At 47.9% G+C, this 17241-nt stretch overlaps 1 protein-coding gene across 1 annotated transcript in view; it reads left to right on the top strand.

The window, feature by feature from the left end:
* LOC147669001 (disintegrin and metalloproteinase domain-containing protein 9-like) overlaps positions 1–17241 on the top strand; it is a gene marked incomplete at its 3' end in the record, with an annotated part of 870311 nt that overhangs the window by 125403 nt on the left and 727667 nt on the right. Inside the window, exon 7 of the mRNA XM_086948294.1 lies at positions 5822–5991. Within this exon, the coding sequence (XP_086804420.1) occupies positions 5822–5991 (170 nt within the window). The remainder of the gene's footprint in view (positions 1–5821; positions 5992–17241) is intronic.

A 17241-nucleotide genomic window follows, 5' to 3' on the forward strand; every position in this document is an offset into this window, starting at 1 on the left:
TGCACACTAAGCAACCCTTGGCACTGACTTTGCCTGTACACAGCAAGACTGGCCATAAAGAGCAGACATCCAGTTTCCTGCAACTCTATCCTGGTGCACTGCATAATGGACGTGTGCATTTTGACTACATAGCCGTGTCATGATGCAGGCCCTTCTCCAACACAGCAAGCTCTGGCCCAAGGGGCCGGGCCTGTGGTCAGGCCCTGAAGCATCCCCTGTGCCACTGAACCAGCTTCAGAATGTGAGAAGTTGGCCTGGCATATGATGTCCACTATTGTAGTGGGCACCTTGTACCAGTCCAAATGACCGTTATTGATGGTAGGTTTGGACAAACTTTATAGAAAGCTATCCTAGTGGTAGCTGTGGAGAGCAGCCTTCAGGCTAAGTCTTGAAGGAATGTAAAGCAGCTTGTTTTACCAGTATATCATCTCTTGAATGATCAAATGAAAGCAGAACCACAATATGTATTTATTCTAAACACAACCCTCTAGTCCCTTAATGAGGCTAGAGGCAAAAATACAATACAAGAACTTAATTAGCACGCAGTAAACTAGCACAGTATACGTGTTGCCCTAGGGGCCTCGCAAACCATATACTAAGAAAGTGGTATAAGTACCGCTCTGAACATAGAGACAAAGCCTAGGGCCTGTAAAACTGCTGGGGCAACCAGGAACCACCCAAGGTAGGGACGCAGGAAAAAACAGCCGCAAATCTCCATTGACTTCTATGGAGAAAGTTAGAGTTACAATTTTAAAGAATAAGGACACTTAGGAGTGGACAACGGTAAAACCCTTTCAGTACTGGACACTTCGAGAGTTAAGACCCATGGAAGCACCAAAGTACTCGAGTTACCGCACCCAGGGAAGCCGGGTGGATCCAAGGGTGGATCGGAGATCTGAAGAACCTGAAATCAGAGGGGACAGAGTCTGGGTCACTAACCAGTGACCAGGAAGGCGACAAGAAGATGCCAGATGATGTTGGGTGCTTTCAAGTGATGTAGGTGAAGCTTGACTCTTCAGCCACGAGGTCCAGGAGGCATTGACGACAACCAGGAGATGGATTTGAGTTGTCCCACAATAGGTGTCGAGAGCTGCAGCATTGGTATCCGGATTGGACCCAACAAGCCTTGGCAACAGCAACCTACGCAAGATGACAAGATTGACTTTGAAGCAGACCAGTAAGGTCTGATGGACTCACCCTTTGGAGGGGAGTCAAGGCCCATCTGGAGCAACCAGGGAAGCCCATAAAACAAAGTAGATTCCTTTGTGGGGACCCACCAGTCAACAGACCAGGGATCGCGAAGGGGCCTCGAGCAGAAATGCAGTAAGGGGGCCCAAGGAACAATCGTGTAGTGTAGGCATCTAAGCTTTGTTGCAAAAGGTGCTCAGGGACGTGGACTACAAGAAGTCTAATGCACAACTTTTGGAAAGTTTGGGAAGTTGATGCACTAGCAAATGTGCAGGAATTCCAGGAGTTCCGGGCCCACGTCTCTCGTGATAGCTACAGGTCTCAGCTCTGCTGGGGACTCGTGTCAGCCTCGGAGATGTCTGGAAGTCCATGTCCTGTGACGCTGATTTCTCGTGAGCCGGCGGGAGCCTCGAAAATGCAGACCGGCAAGATGCTTCTTTGGTGCCTGTTTTAACAGGGGAGTCACTCCTTGACCCCAAGGGAGATTTCTTCTGTCTTCCAGTCGATATGGAATATCGAAGGTCCAAGATTTCTGTTTCAGAGTTTTGTCCAGGGTAATCTAAAGTCCTGGGGACTGGGTTCCTATACTTATACTAATTTTAAGGGTTGGACTAACTCTAGGGTCTCACCTATGGGAGGACCTGAGGAGGGGGTGGTTACACCCCTTCCCCTTTGTCCAGTTTTGAGCCAGAGCTGGGGCTGAGTGCCCCAGCAATCGGTTTGAACTGAGAAATGCACGGGGACACCTTGTGTGCCCCAGGCACTGTCTGGAAAGTATTCACTGAATGCACCCAGCCCGCCCCAATACACTAAAGACTGTCTGGGAAAGTGCTGGCACCCCCTGGACAGGAAACCTATTGTCCAAGCCTCCCCTGCCGGAGTTTCGTCCATCAGCAGGAGGTCAGACTCGTGTCTGTGGCAGCAGCATCCATTTTGTGATGCTGGGGCTCTGTTTAACTTCTACCAGGTTTACCAGTGTGTTCATGTCTTCTCCCTCTAGAGCATGGGTACTCACAAACTTTCTGTCGGGGGCCAAAATTACAGTGAGGTTTGTGGCCAAGGGCCGCACCGGTAGGAGTGGAGTCAGTGGGGGGCGGGGTTAGAGTAAAAAAATCAAACCCGTTTTGAAACATTACACAGTGCGATAATGCTGTATTTCAAAAGCAGATGTAACTACAAAGAGCATATTTTGATAATACTTTTTTATTAGCAGACAATAGCAATATTAAGAGGTATTGCATAGCTTCCTATACATTTTAATCCCAATTCCATCAGTTTCTCTCTCCCCCAGTCCATCTCACTCTCTGACAGTCAATCTGTCTCTGTCAGTCTCTCTCTCTCTCTGTCAGTCTCTCCCTCTCTCTCTGTCAGCCAGTCAGTCTCTCTCTCTCTCTGTCAGTCACTCTCTCCTTCTCTCTCTGTCAGTCTCTCCCTCTCTCTCTGTCAGCCAGTCAGTCTCTCTCTCTCTCTGTCAGTCAGTCTCTCCCTCTCTCTCTGTCAGTCTCTCCTTCTCTCTCTGTCAGTCTCTCCCTCTCTCTCTGTCAGCCAGTCAGTCTCTCTCTCTGTCAGTCAGTCTCTCTCTCATGTAAACAAAAAATCTTTGCTTAGCATAGTTTGCCACCCTACTGGTATTTTGCTGTTTGCCATTGTATCCTGATATGTCATATACAACCAGTGACATTATACCTGCGACAAGTCCGGACTATTGGCTTTGCCAATAGTTGTTAGTTACATACGATAAATAGGCAACAACTATGGCTTTGTTGTATATATATCATAAAATTGAAAATGCTTCAGTTCTGAAACGATGAGACTTTGAAGGAACTAAAACAAGTCTATTTGAATGACATCAAAGTCTTTGAGCAATGAAGCTGGTATTGAGATGAGATATTGTTGGTTCAACCTGAGGGCGAAAATGGAGACCAATGGTTGTTAGTAGCATAAGATAAATAACAACTATGGCTTTGTTGTATATCATATCCAACATTGAAAATGCTTCAGTTCTGAAATTATGAAACTGTAAAAGAACTAAAACGGGCCTATTTGGAATTGCATCAAAGGCTTTGTGCTGCTGTTGAGTTGATATTTATCTAAGGGCGAAATGGAGACCCCAGTAGTTGTTAGTTGCATAAGATAAATAAGCAAACACTATGGCTTTGTTGTATATAATAATGAGAATGCTTCAGGTCTGAAATGCTGAGACTGAAAGAATGAAAACAGTGGATTTTAAATGAAGGCTTTTTGAGCAGTAGTGCTGCTGCCGAGTTGATACATATTTTTTTCACCCTGAAGGCAAAAATGGAGGCCCAATAGTCTCAGCAGCCCTGCCTGCTAACTCGGGGAGAACAAACTTGCATAAAAAAGTACATTTCAGCCGATGATTAACTCACAATATGTCACAGAATACGGGAACAGCGCCATCTACTGCCATAGGCACTTAAATTAATATGCTTATGCAAAACCACTCGTAATAATTGAAAAGAAAAATATACATAAATAACTCTTCTGCCCAAGATTTTAAGCGCCCTGAAAACCACCAAACGATATCTTTAACTTTTGTGTGGTGCTTAAACAAGATCTAGCAAAAGAAAACCACAAAGTATGGGGGCCCAGCAATAACAATTCTAGTATTGGCACACACTTACTCTTTTCAAAGGCGAGGAGACTCGGCAATTGGTGTCAGGTTGCAGTGAATCTCAGCTCGGTTTCAGTTGGGCACACACTGCTTCCACTGGTGTGAGTCCGAAGTAGGTCCTGCTGCAAGCCTATGACGTCACGAGGGCAGGTGAGGGGGTGCTGCAGGTGAGCACGGAGACACTAATTGTCTGCGCGGCAAATGCGGCCCCCAAGGAGACACCACAACAGCAGTTATGGCGCTGAGTCCGTGACTGCTGTGGGGGCCGCAAGGAAAGGTCAGGCGGGCCGCAAATGGCCCGCGGGCCGTACTTTGAGTACCACCGCTGTACTTTGAGTACCACCGCTCTAGAGAGTGGAATGCTACCCCCACGGCCAGAACTGGTGGGGGTCTAGTATTCCAAAGTGTTAAACACCAAACACGATATGTTTTGATGCAGCCATTCCAAAGTTAGCATTTACCGCGAGGTCATGATTCACTTAAGAGTATATGGTATGGCTGTATCATAGAACAGCTAGAAGGGAGGGACTCCAAAAGCTGCAGAGGGGCTCAGCTCATGCTTGGTCACCCTCTCACACAAAACTAAGCACTCTGCCTTCGGGATTGTCAAGACCTGCCATAGGAGGGACTTATAGGTTTATATGTGTCTATATATATAGGTAGATATAGATAAACTATATATAAGTAAGGGGTACAAGTACCACCTTACCCAGGCTGCAGTAGCAGACCTGTGGTGCCATTTTGGAAGGCTTCCGAGGGCTGACATTATACATGCTTCAGCCCCTGGTAGGCCTCTGGGGTACCTATGCCTTTGGTACCTAAGGTACCATATACTAGGGACTCACAAGGGTAACCCAGTAACCAATCTGGAGTGTACCTAATGTACAGGTAATCAATTTAGAGAGAGAACAGCTAGACTCTGGTCCTGATTAGCAGGGCCACAGTCAGACTATAGTCGATAAACCAGTGAAACACAGCAAAAAGCGGGGGTAACCATAGTAAGCAGATCCTACTCTCCTACACACAAAGCATGCCCACTGGACTCCGGGAGCTGGGCGGGAGTCTGGCCCTTCACTAGCCACCATGCCACTAAACCATCCCCCCATGTCACAAAACCAGCTGTGCATGTCCTTTGGCCATGCACTGTGGTCTCTAGACAGAAGCCTGGCCAGACATCCCAGGGTCAACAGTGCATTCTATGAATGGTCTTTGCTCAAATGGCCCACCACATCTTCCTTGGAGGATCACTGTGGCCCTTTTACTTGCTCCATCACTTTTTTATGGAATCAAGATCAGTGCCTGGAAATGGACACTACAACAAAATATTTCAATTCATGCCAATCAGAGCAGATATTTTCAGATCCAGCACCACACAGATATACAAAAGTGACTTTCCTAACCCTTTAAATCTCTTTATGCCTAACCCAAGCACATATTTAAACCCACATTTCTCGAAACGTACTAAATGAATTTACACCAACAAAGGAAGGGCACTTTCTGAGTAAAATTCAACTTTCGTGCTAAATTTGGTGTTCTTCCTTTCAGCAGTTTTCTATAGTGAGACCCACTCACTCACTGTCACATATTTGCTCATTAATCTATTTCCACTCATATACTAAGTCAATAAGTCAGGCATATACACCTATACACTAACTCATGAACTTGCTTACTCTCTCTCAATCACTCGCTCACATAAGTATTCTCATTCACTGATATCGTTCACATTCTCACTCACCCAGCATTACTTATCTATTCATTCTGCTACTTATTCACAATACTGACACAAACACTACCTCCTTTACATTGTTAGCATTGACACAATGATTCTGCAGGTCAGCAAGCTGATAGATCGCCACAGAGACGTCACCAAATATGTGTGGGAGTCTTCAGACCCCTCCACAGCTCTAGGCAATGCTAAACCCTTGGAAATGACTTAAATCCAAGCCATATGTTCCCATGCCTATGCCCTCAAACTTATATTTCGATCTCTTCCTACAGATGTATGTTCCACTCAATATCCAAATTGTCCTCATTGAGCTGAACATCTGGATTGATGTTAACCCTTTTGATGTCATGAGCGGAACGGCTGGAGATGTGCTCGGAAGGTTCTCAGATTGGAGGGGGACCGCGACTGGATTGAAAAGAAGTGATGCCAGTCACCTCCTCATGTAAGTTTGAGGCTACCACTTGAATGTTCCATTTACAGTGAGTGTGACACATCAGGGTCAGTAAAGGATGTTAGCCCCGATTCTAGGAGGACATTGACTGAGGTGGGGCTATACATTTCTAGATGCAAAGCAAAGAGGGCCCTGGACAGAACTCTACCCTAAGTCCATGGTGTGAGGTACATCCATTCCTTGCATTTTCTGATGGGTAAGTGAGGGAAGTTTAATGATTTGATGGGGAATGTGTGGGAGGTCAGGGTGGGGAAATTAGTAATTTACAGAAGGGAGGCATTGAGAATAGTTAAACACACGGAAGATACCAAAGGTCTTAGTTGACTTGAAATACTGATTGGAACCTATATAGTATCCCACATAGATGATAATACCAAGAGGTTATTGAAGGAAAAGACACAGGAGAAAGGAAGTCGAGAGATAGAGTTCAGAGTAAAGAACTAGAAAATGTACCCATCAGCCCATTCAATAGTTGAACTTCGTCATCTGGGTTTTCATGTTAGAAACTGGTGTCCAATATGCTCCTCCTCAAGGCAAACCTGAGGCTAGCTGTTCTTGGACCCAATGGTTGAACCCTCAACCAGAGAAGATGACAGTGTATAGGCTGAAGGGGCAAGTTGCAGTGCTCAGAAATTGTGAAAAAACAAAAAAGAAAGGAAGATAATCCAAGTGATTAAAAATACCTATCTTGATGTCATAAGAAAAACTTTATTGTGATTGTCCATCAAGGTGGTATGATTAAAAGCAGAGTGATAATAGCATGCAAGGAATTGCTATTCACCATAAATGTTATCTGGTCAACATGTTTCAGCCTTTATAAGCTTTCGTCAGGACCTATAATGCACTACTGCAACACTTACCACGTGCTGTGATTAACAATCTACAGACATTGTCCAATTCTCTGTGTGAATTGGTGTACCTTCTCCCAAATGTTAGGGAGGAAGAGCCTCACCTCACCTGGCACCCGCTCAGGATAAAGGAGGCCACGCACTCTCCGTCGTTGCCTCAGTTTTTAAAGCTGAGCTGAGGGGGAGGTGGTAGACCTCCCCCTCGGCTCAGTATTACAAGTCAACTAAGACATTTGGTATCTTCCGTGTGTTTAACTGACTAGTTGGGGGACAAGGTACTAGAAGGTCTATAAATATACTCTCCCCTAAGGCCCTCCACCATCCTCTGTTTCTTTGTAGGCATTGAGAATAGCCAGAATTACACATGTAGGCTCCTTGAGGCTCTGGGGATCCTTTCGAATTTCCTATAAATAAAAATGTAAATAAATGAATATATAACACTGCATGCCATGTGTCTTACTCAACACGCTAGATATAAGAATGACAGATGGAGACACAGCACAAAGTTTAGAAATCGCGAGCGAGGACCATTGTAGGTCTTCCTGATTTTAGTGCACTCCTTTCTTTGCCCAGATCGACTGAGAGCTATTTGCACACTCAAAAGTTCCCAAACTCAGAAGCTCATTTCCTCATACCAGACAGTTTAAAAGGGGATCAATCTGGAGACTTTGAAAAAGGGACTAAAAGGCTGCAAAGAGCACAGACTTGGTCTTGTCACACATAGAGGCCATTGAATATTATGCAAGTAACCATAAATAATATTATTTGGCTAGGTGTAGAGTGTGGTGGACATCAGAGGCATGGCTGAACCTCCCACCAGTCTCTGCTGCCTTTCAAGCTCCCTCTTTCTATTAATGGCGCCAGTAGAAAGTCACACCAAGACCACAGTAGCAGTGTCAACTGGAGTTTCTTAACCTCTGTCTCCTGAGCTCCCATTAACTACATGAAAGTCACAATGCTCCTGTGCCTTTAATGGTGTGGCAATGTGATTGGCAGCTTTGTATCTTGTCGTAGTTACAGATTGTTTTATTTTCTCCATAATTTCGATCAGCTTTACGAAGAAGCTGGGAGGGGATGCAACAGGCTTTGTCTGAGAGTCAATAGTGGGAACTAAATGATGTGAGTCTCTGGGAAAGCTAGGCAGCGCATATGTTTAATCATCCGCTCCGCCTGCCAGTGTGTAATCAAGGGATGGGGGGAAAGGCAGCCATGTCCCTAGTGACCCGTGAGTATTACTGCAGGTGGTACCACTGTTCAATCAATGTGAAAGGAAATAGATTACAATATATAGTAGTTCGTTTGTCAAAGGCTTTGTTACCACGCATCTTGCTTCCATCTCTAGCCAACGTCTGATGTGTTCAGTCTGTCTCTGCTGTCTCAGCATATTTTACCATATTCTCCGCATTGTTGCCATCTCCATATGTGCTATTCTAAATCTTCTGCATACAAAATCCCTTCTGCCATGTTGCGCTATCCACAGCCCCTCCGTGCTTTCCTCAGCCTCCTCGTAGCCACCAGCAGTCCTTCCCTTCCATCTGAACCTGTTCCTCTGCTGTTACCAATCTACTTTAACTAACCTCTTTCCTCCTTCAGCTGCTCACAACCATCTCTAGCTTTTGGTTCTAACCACACCATTCCTTTACCTACCTCAGCCTCCCTCTGTCGCAACTAACCTGCCTTTGCCGTTCCTTGCCACCTTCTTCTGTTCCTAGCCTTCCCAACCTCCTGTTCTCCAAAGTTATGTAGCCTCCAAAGACTGTAGCCACTCCCAAACTTTCTCTGCCTCTCCAACCTGAATGTCTTGTGCCCCGCCTCTTCCTGCTGCCGCTCCCTCTGTCTTGTACATGCATCCTCACTTTGCCATCTTCAGTCTCTATGGGACATTGCAGTCTTCCTCTGTTACCTAGAGCCTCTCTCATCCATGTCCAGCCCCTCGCTTCAGTATGCAGCATCCCATCTCTGCCATCCATAGCTCTGTAGTGCCATACCAAGCCCATGTCTGCCAGGACTAGTCTCCATCTGACACCACCAGCTTGTGATGAAAGACCCCCTTGAGATGAAGGAATATTTGCCCATGGAGATTAGTGCTCAGGTCCGCAGAGTGCTAGAGAGGAAACTCGGAGATCCTTGACTCTGTGCATGCTGCTAAGACGTTACACATCAGCGCAGATGAACCTCTTATTTGTAAAAAAAAAAAAAAAAAAACAAGTTTTCTCTCATCTGACTCCCAATCTGTTTACCGTTCAAACAAATATTTAAGGATTTTAGCTGGTAGAATCCCCCCCCCCCCTGATTTTTGATGTTAGCCCGCTATATCCCATTTCTGCAACAAGGATGAAACGTCTAGGGCTGAGTGTCTCATCATGATCTTGCTGAAGCTGCAGCCACGTTGTAGCAGTTTCCGTTGTGTTATTTTGACCTCTGTGCTCTGAGGGCTCTGGATTCTGAATTAATCCATCTCTGCTCTTCAGTCTTTGATCTAGAGGACCAGCACCTCTCCATGACATTGCTAACTGTCATTTGGCAACTAGCATGATCATGCCATTGAATGCAGACTCTATTGTGTCATTCTTAGATCTAATCATGATCCCCAATGTACAGGCTCGTGGACTAATTAAATTAGATCTCCCAAGCAAAGTTGGTCTGTACTCCGTATCTTTTTGCTTTTCTGAGAGTAAATACGGCCCCGGTCTAGAAATCCTAACTCCTTGAGCGGAAAAAGCTATACTAACCTCAAAGTTATCAGGAAGGATAGCACGCAGGTTGAAACCCACACAACTCATATCCCTTACTCTAAAGTGTAACGTTGTATAATGACCCCAAATGACCACAGGATACTGTTGTGCGGTTCTATGTATTTATTTGCTATTTACTCAGAGAGCGCCGAGCCAGACCGGTCTCTGCTCCGGCACTTGCGCTAATGCCGCGCCGGTCTGCACGCGCATTCTCAAAATGGCCGCCGCCGCACGTTGCGTGGTCACGCAATGTGCATGCACTAGACCGCACACTACATATCTCCCTTTTTTCCAAACAATGTAAAACTGTAACTTACAGTCTGCCGCTCATGTCAAAGTCCTGGAACCTGGCGGGCTTGACCACTGCTCTGCTCCTGCGGGTCAGTCTTACCGGGGTGGCCATGGTCTCTCTCACAGGAGTCTCTGCGCTGGCCCACCCACTATTCAATGCAGCCAGGCTCTCCCTTGGTCCCCTTGAGTCTATCTCTTCTCCACTCTGGGACTGCCTCTATTGCTTCGCTCTTCGCCAGGTTCTTCTCCTCCCATGTCTGCTTCTCCATCGATCCGTCCTTCCTCTCCTCTAGGTTCCTCTGCGATATCAGATCCTCTTCCTGCTTGGTCCCACTGTAGCACCTTGTTGCATCTCGCCATGCGGTCCTGTGACCACGCATTTCCGTCACTCAATAGAGCGGCCCTTTCGTACACCTCCTTCACCTGCAACGGTTTGCTGTATTTGCTATCACCTTTTCTTTGCATCGTTGCCAGCTTCACTCGCACCCATTCACCTTCCTCCAGTCCTGTGTCCCTTACATTTCGCCGCTTGTCATAATGTTTGGCCTAGATGGCTTGGGCCTTCTCCAGGTTCGCCTGGACCACTGCCGGGGACCACTGGCTCACTATGGTCTTCTCCTTCCATACTTTATTTTCCTTCGTGAAAGGGTCACGGCCTCTCAAGATTTGGAATGGGCTCTATCCTGTACCTGTGGGGCTGATCCTGTAGGCCCATATCATTTTCCATATTTCCTTTGCCCAGTCTTTATTGTTTGCTATCGCTGCTTGCACCGAACCCATCACCACACGATTAAATCGTTCCACTAGACCGTTGCCTGCCGGGTGGTAGATCGATGTGTGCTTGGAGAGGATGCCATTTTTTTCCATGAAGTTGTTCCATTTTTCCAAAGTGAACTGTGGACCATTGTCGCTTAGGATCGACTTGGGTATACCCTCTCTCAGGAAAGTGTCGTCCAAGAAATTTAAGATTGTTTCCGCGTCCATTATTTCATCCACCCTCATCTCAGGCCACTTTGAGTATCTGTCTATGATGACACATACGTATTTTTGTATGCCTTGTCCATCCAGGATTGGGGCCAAGACGTCGATAGACAGCTCCTCCCATGGGTTTTGTGGAGGGTCAAATTTGACTAGTGCAGGGCGCAGTAGCTTGAGTGTTTTATCTGCTCCCTGGCACTGTGGGCATTCTCTGACGTATCTTTCTGTTCTTAGGTCCATGCCTGGCCACCAATATCCTTGCTTGGTTCTCATTTTCATCTTGACTATCCCTAGATGTCCTTCATGGAGTAACGCCATTAGATTTCCCACTATGCTGTCGGGGGGGACAACCTTGTCTCCCCGATACACGAACACTCCTTGATCGTCCACCGACAAATCCTCCCTTATTTCGTAGAACATTCTGAGGGCTGCGCTGGTGTGTTTCTTTTCTGGCCAGCCCTGCATTATGTACCTCTTCACCTCCTGCAGGGTGGGGTCTTCATTGTATGCTTTATTCCACTCTTGGTTGCTGATAACCTTGTCTTGGTCATCTGTAAGAGCCACCATCTCTTCTCCACTCGCCTGGTCCTCTTCCCCTGGTTCCATGGCCACCACTCTACTCAAGTAGTCCACCACTCTGTTACGACTGCCGGGGATGTACTCTACGTCGTACCTAAATTCCAGCATTTTTTTTTTTTTAATTTTTTGAAAACCTTTATTGTCAAAAAAGGCAAAACAAATACGGGCCCACAACCATCCGGCCGGCCTCGAAAACATTTGAAGCAAAGTTGCAAGTAGACGGATCCCAGCAATATCACATTACAAGGTAGCAAACAGTTCAAGTTACACTGAACCCAAGGGGACTGCCGGGAAACAGGAGGTATGAAGGTTTAGTTTAAAAAGTTTTTTCTATAAAGAATAGTACCTAAGGAGGATCAGGGACCAGATGACCATCAAGAAACAGGAGCGGGCAACACCATCAGCAGTGAATAAGCTAGCAAAAACATAGGCAATATAGCGGCACGAAGCAATCCAGAAGGACAAGCAACCATTAATCATTCCACGTGCCGATCGTCACCCCCCTCCACCTCTCCACCCCACCGATCCAAAGAAAAAGAAAAGTAAAGCAAGAACATAGGAGAAGAAGAAAAATAAGGCCCATAGAACCAAAGACCAACGAAAGCCCCCCCCCCATCCCCCCACCCTACACGCATGCAGAGGCTACGGCCTACCCCCCCCCTTGCAGTGTGTCTGTCGCCCAAAAAAGAGTACCCGAAATTCAGCTAGAAAGAAAGGTGGAAAAGAAAAAAAGAGAATCACGAATGAACCGAGAGGAGGGCCATTTCTATATGCCCCTGGTCAACCCAGCCACCCATACGTCCCCGCCCCAAATATCACAAGCAAAGCAGCAAATAGCAAATACAAGTACAGATGGGGCGTCTGATTCATGCAGTCCATACATGTAGCAGTCCCAACCTAATCCCCGCCAGTCAATAGATCAGTACCACGGAGAAAACCGCCTGGCCCTGGCCCGATCTCGGATGCCCCCCTGAACACACCCCTCGAGGAAGGCCAACCCCCTCTGAAACAAAGAGACAAAATGGACGCCAAGAGGAAGGGGGAGACTCGTAGAAACAAAATGGACGTTGCCAAACACCCAAAAGTTCGTTGACCTCAGCAGAAAGAGCCTCCGAAGTATACTGGTAATACAAGCTCCACAGTGAAAAAAGCAGAGGCCATAGTGAAGGAGCCTTCGGGGGGCCAGAAGTTGCTTAGCCGGCAGTCTTGTCAATGGCAATGGTAGCAGATACAAAGATTCAGTCCCCGGAGGGGGAAACAAAGTATCACGGGCAGAGCTGGTAGACGGCCGTCTACAGGCGCCAATACAGCCATCACCGGTCTTCTCCATCGCTGGGGGCACTTGGAAACACAGTAGCCCTTTCAAGCACCAACAAGGGAAAATGCAATCGTTGCTGGGAACAGACCCTCCGCTCCTGCCCCAAAGCGAAAGCAATGTCATCGAGCTTCTCACCTAACATGCGGGAGCCATGACGCGAAGCCGATCGCAGATCACAAAGGGCAGCCAGGATATCCCCACAGGACAATGCAGGCTGCGGTCCCCCTGTCTCAAGATCACAAGAGGGTGCATTCAATTCGGTCCCCAGCCCGGATATGGTACTGCAGTCCCAGGGCGAGGGTGGGCGATTCAGCGGACATATCCATTCTGCCGATAATCCGATGGTAAAAGCAGGGGCGGGTGCGGCACGAATAAGCAATTGTCCTAGCCTCTGAAGCTGCCAAGGCCAGCTGCAGTCGAGCGTCGTCAGCAAGGAGCAGCCATTGGCTCAGATAGATAGTCAGGGCAAATGAGCAATCTGCCGATTTCAGGCAAGCCCAGCAATGGGGTCTAAACAGCACGCACTCAGCACCGAACAAAGGAACTGTTCGTACAGTACGACCTTCCCTACAAGCGCGATGCAATCTCGATGCGCGGCAATCCACGGCAACCAGTGTACTGCGGTCCGTGTCCCATACAGAAGGCAACACTCCCCAGGCTCCAGGTACCACGCAGGCAGCCCGGCCGTCAACCCTCCATCGAGGTCCGGCGGCGAGCGGCGGTTCACGCAGGGGTCCAAGGCAGCAGGACGGTTTCTAAGTTATCTCCGAGCTCCGGACGAGCAGAGATTCCGGAGGAACATGGGCGAAGTCAGCACAGATTCCCGGTCTAACAGCCGATAAAATAGAACAGGATTCCAGGCAGGATAGCAATGCGGGGCTCAAGGGCTGGCGGAGCCGGGAGCCTACACGTCTGCTCCGGTCGCCATCTTGGCCAATTCCAGCAATTTTAATGTCATCTTTGAGATCCTGGGGTGGCGCTGTCGTGGCCGCTGGACGTTAATACCTTTACCACGGGTTTGTGGTCTGTTTTCAGTTGGAAGCGGGTGCCCCACAGGATTTGTCTAAATCTTGTCATGGCCCACACCATGGCCAGCATCTCCTTCTCTATGACACTGTATTTTATCTCTGTATCACTCAATGTGCGCGAGGCGAAGCTAAGTGTTTCTATCACTCCCTGTCCTCGATCCTGCATCAACACGGCACCCAAGCCCTTATCACTGGCATCCGTGATTAGCACCGTTTTTCCTTGTGGATCATATCCTTGTAGGGGTATGGCTCCTACCACATCCTTCTTGATGCTCTGGAACTCCCCTTGTGCTTCCTCCGTCCAGTGGAACACCGAGCTTTCTCTTGTGAGCTGTCTCCTGTGGTGTGTCTTTGTTGCAAAATGCTGCACAAATTTACTGTAGTATTCCGCCATTCCTAAGAAGGACCTGACGTCTTCCTTGTTGGCAGGCGGGGGTGCGTCACAGATCGCCTTCACGTTCTCGGCCTTAGGTGTGATGCCTTGCACACTGATCTCATGTCCCAAATACGTTACTGATTCCATGCCCAATCGACATTTCTCCCATTCAGCCGTTAGGCCCTTTCCTTCTAGTGTTTTTAGGACTTTCGTGAGCTTGGCGTCGTGGTCTATTTTGTCTCGCCCCATTACCAGAATATCATCCTGGAAATATTGGATGCCGTCCATGTCCTTGAACAACTGGTGCATAAGTTTCTGAAACGCCGCAGAAGCTAGTCCGAATGGCATGCGGCGGAACTGGTAGCACCCGAAGGGGGTTATGAATGATGTTAACCTTCTGCTCTCCGGGTGCAGGGCAATCTGATAGTATGCAGATGTCAAGTCAATGGTCCAGTACCATTTGATGCCTCTCGTCCTGGCCAGCATCTCTTCAATCCTTGGCAAGGGAAATTTCTCTTCCACAATGTTTTTATTCAGCTCTCGCAGGTCTACGCAGAGCCTGACCTTTCCACTGGGTTTCATAACCACCACCAATGGCGCCAGCCACTCGGCGCATGTGATTGGTTCGATTATTCCTCTCCTTTCTAGTTCCTGTAGCTCCACTTGCACCGCCTCTCTCACTGCCAGCGGTACGTTCCTCACCTTGTGAGCCACCGGTATGGCATCTGCCTTGAGGATAATTTTGTGCGCAAACTTTTCTAGCTTGCCCACGGTGCCTCCGAAGCCCTTGGGGAATTCTGTCTTCCACTTATCTAAGTCTGGCCATGCTTCCAGTTCTGTGAGCAGGATTTGCTCCTTGCCACCCGGGTCCAGTTTGATGCCCAAGTCACCTTAGTCCAGCCATCCCAGCACTGATGGACCTTTCTCCGATATGTACAGCTTACAGTAGGCCCTGCGTCCTCTAAATTCAAACCTCAATGGTCTGAACCCCAACATGGGTATGCGGTCCCCATTGTACGTAACCGGCCTGATGTCCAATTTCTCCAGGTCTGGGCCTAGGAGCGGCTTGAAGGTGTCGTTCCACACTGCACGCTGTACGATAGTGTAGGGTGATCCTGAGTCCGCCACCATGCTTATCGGTACGCCACCAATGGTCATGTCCAGTACCAGCTTGGTCGACCTCTTGTTGTCCGCGCTCAACACTTGGTCATAGATGCAGAGTACCGTGTCTTCCTCTCCGTGGTCCTCCTCCTCTCTGTCCTCTTGTCCTTGGTCAATGTATTTAACCATGCTTTTGGAGGATTTCCTTCGGCATACCTTTTCATAGTGCCCTATGATTCCGCAATACATACATTTGTCTCGAAACGCTGGGCATTTCCTGTTGTGAGCTTCATGCGCCCAGCTCCCACACCTGTAGCACGATTTCTTGTAGTGTCCCGTCTGTCTACCTGGTGGTCCCGGGTTCCCTTGCCACCTGTTCGGTCCCTTCGACAGGGGTCCCTTGCTCCTGTTTTCCTTGTGACGTTCGTCGTCATCAATCTTGTTCACCATCGGGCTCGCCGCAGTTTCCCTTTTTGCCGCTTCTGCGCACCTCCCGCCAATTCCGCTCGCCTGACAATTATCATTACTTCCTGCAGTGTGGCGTCGCCGCTGGCCCATAGCTTGTCTTGGACTGCAGCGTTTGTAGTGTGCATTATGATCTGGACCTTGATGAATTCATCTTGGAACGTGTCGTATCTACATGTGGACGCCAACTTTCTTAGTGCAGCAACATATTCTTCTACTGACTATCCTGGAAGTTGTTTCCTCTGCTGGAAGTTGTACCTGTCTATCGACACACAAACGGTGGGGTTGTAATGTTTGTTTAACTCCTCAATAGCGTGAGCATACACATCGTCGTCCGTACTTGCTCGTGGCTTATGTACCAAGTTCTTGAAAATCCTTAACCCCTCCGGGCCTAAATTGTGTAAAAGTATCCTTCTCTTTCGTTTGCTGGAGAACTTCTCTTCGTTCTCATCCTCTAGCACTTCAGTGAAATTGTCTATGTAGTCTCTCCAATCCTCCCACTTCATGAGAGGCTCCCCTGGTTTTGGTAGGAACTGTACAGGGGCCGTCGGTGACGCTGTTTGCGTGCTCATTTTTTTGCGCCTTTCTGTGGCTGGGGCGTCTCGTGGCTATTAGGGCTACCTGGTGCGCTGTTCTCCTCCTGGTATTCTGTCTGTAACTGGTGGGTCTCTTGTTCTGCCCCTACACTGTTCCTGGAGGTAGCCAGCGCTCCTGCTCCCAGTGGTTTGGCGTTGTGGGATGCCCTGGGGCTGTGGGCTCTGCCACGCTCTCTGGTGTCCTTCCTTCCGTGTGCAGTATTGTATTCTGAAGGCCTGTGGTTTTGCTGGTGCCCGTCCGTTGGTTTCCCTGGTCCATCTCGATCTCGTTTTGTGTTTTTTTTTCCTTTTCTCCAGTTGCGGGGGGGGGGGTTCTTCTTTCCTCCTAACCCGACCTCGTCGCCATTGTAACGTTGTATAATGCCCCCAAATGACCACAGGATACTGTTGTGCGGTTCTATGTATTTATTTGCTATTTACTCAGAGAGCGCCGAGCCAGACCGGTCTCTGCTCCGGCACTCGCGCTAATGCCGTGCCGGGCTGCGCGCGCATTCTCAAAATGGCCGCCGCCGCACGTTGCGTGGTCACGCAACGTGCATGCACTAGACCGCACACTACATAAAGTAATATGTATTGGGCAATGATCAGTCCTGTGAGACTTGCAGGATTATTTTTATGCGTGAGTACCAGAGCTCGTTCCCCACGTGCATTAACACACCCAAGAAATCCACACTGTATATTTTAAAAGGATTTAAAGAAAGTGAATGTCCTATCCTATTGCAGGTGTTATGAATAAATGCTGTATCTAATATGAACAGAACAAACATATGAGAAATGAAACAAACATTTTTTTTTAATTGAATATTAATAATTGATGACTTTCAATGTAATCGGTCTATGAGAGAACCCATCCCTTCCTACCTTAGCCGAGCTAAACATGTTCAGCACCCAGAGTGCACTGCCCACATGACTTTCTCTGATTGGCC

This window comes from Lissotriton vulgaris, unplaced genomic scaffold (assembly GCF_964263255.1).
Source record: "Lissotriton vulgaris unplaced genomic scaffold, aLisVul1.2 SCAFFOLD_840, whole genome shotgun sequence".
Lineage (NCBI taxonomy): Eukaryota > Metazoa > Chordata > Amphibia > Caudata > Salamandridae > Lissotriton > Lissotriton vulgaris.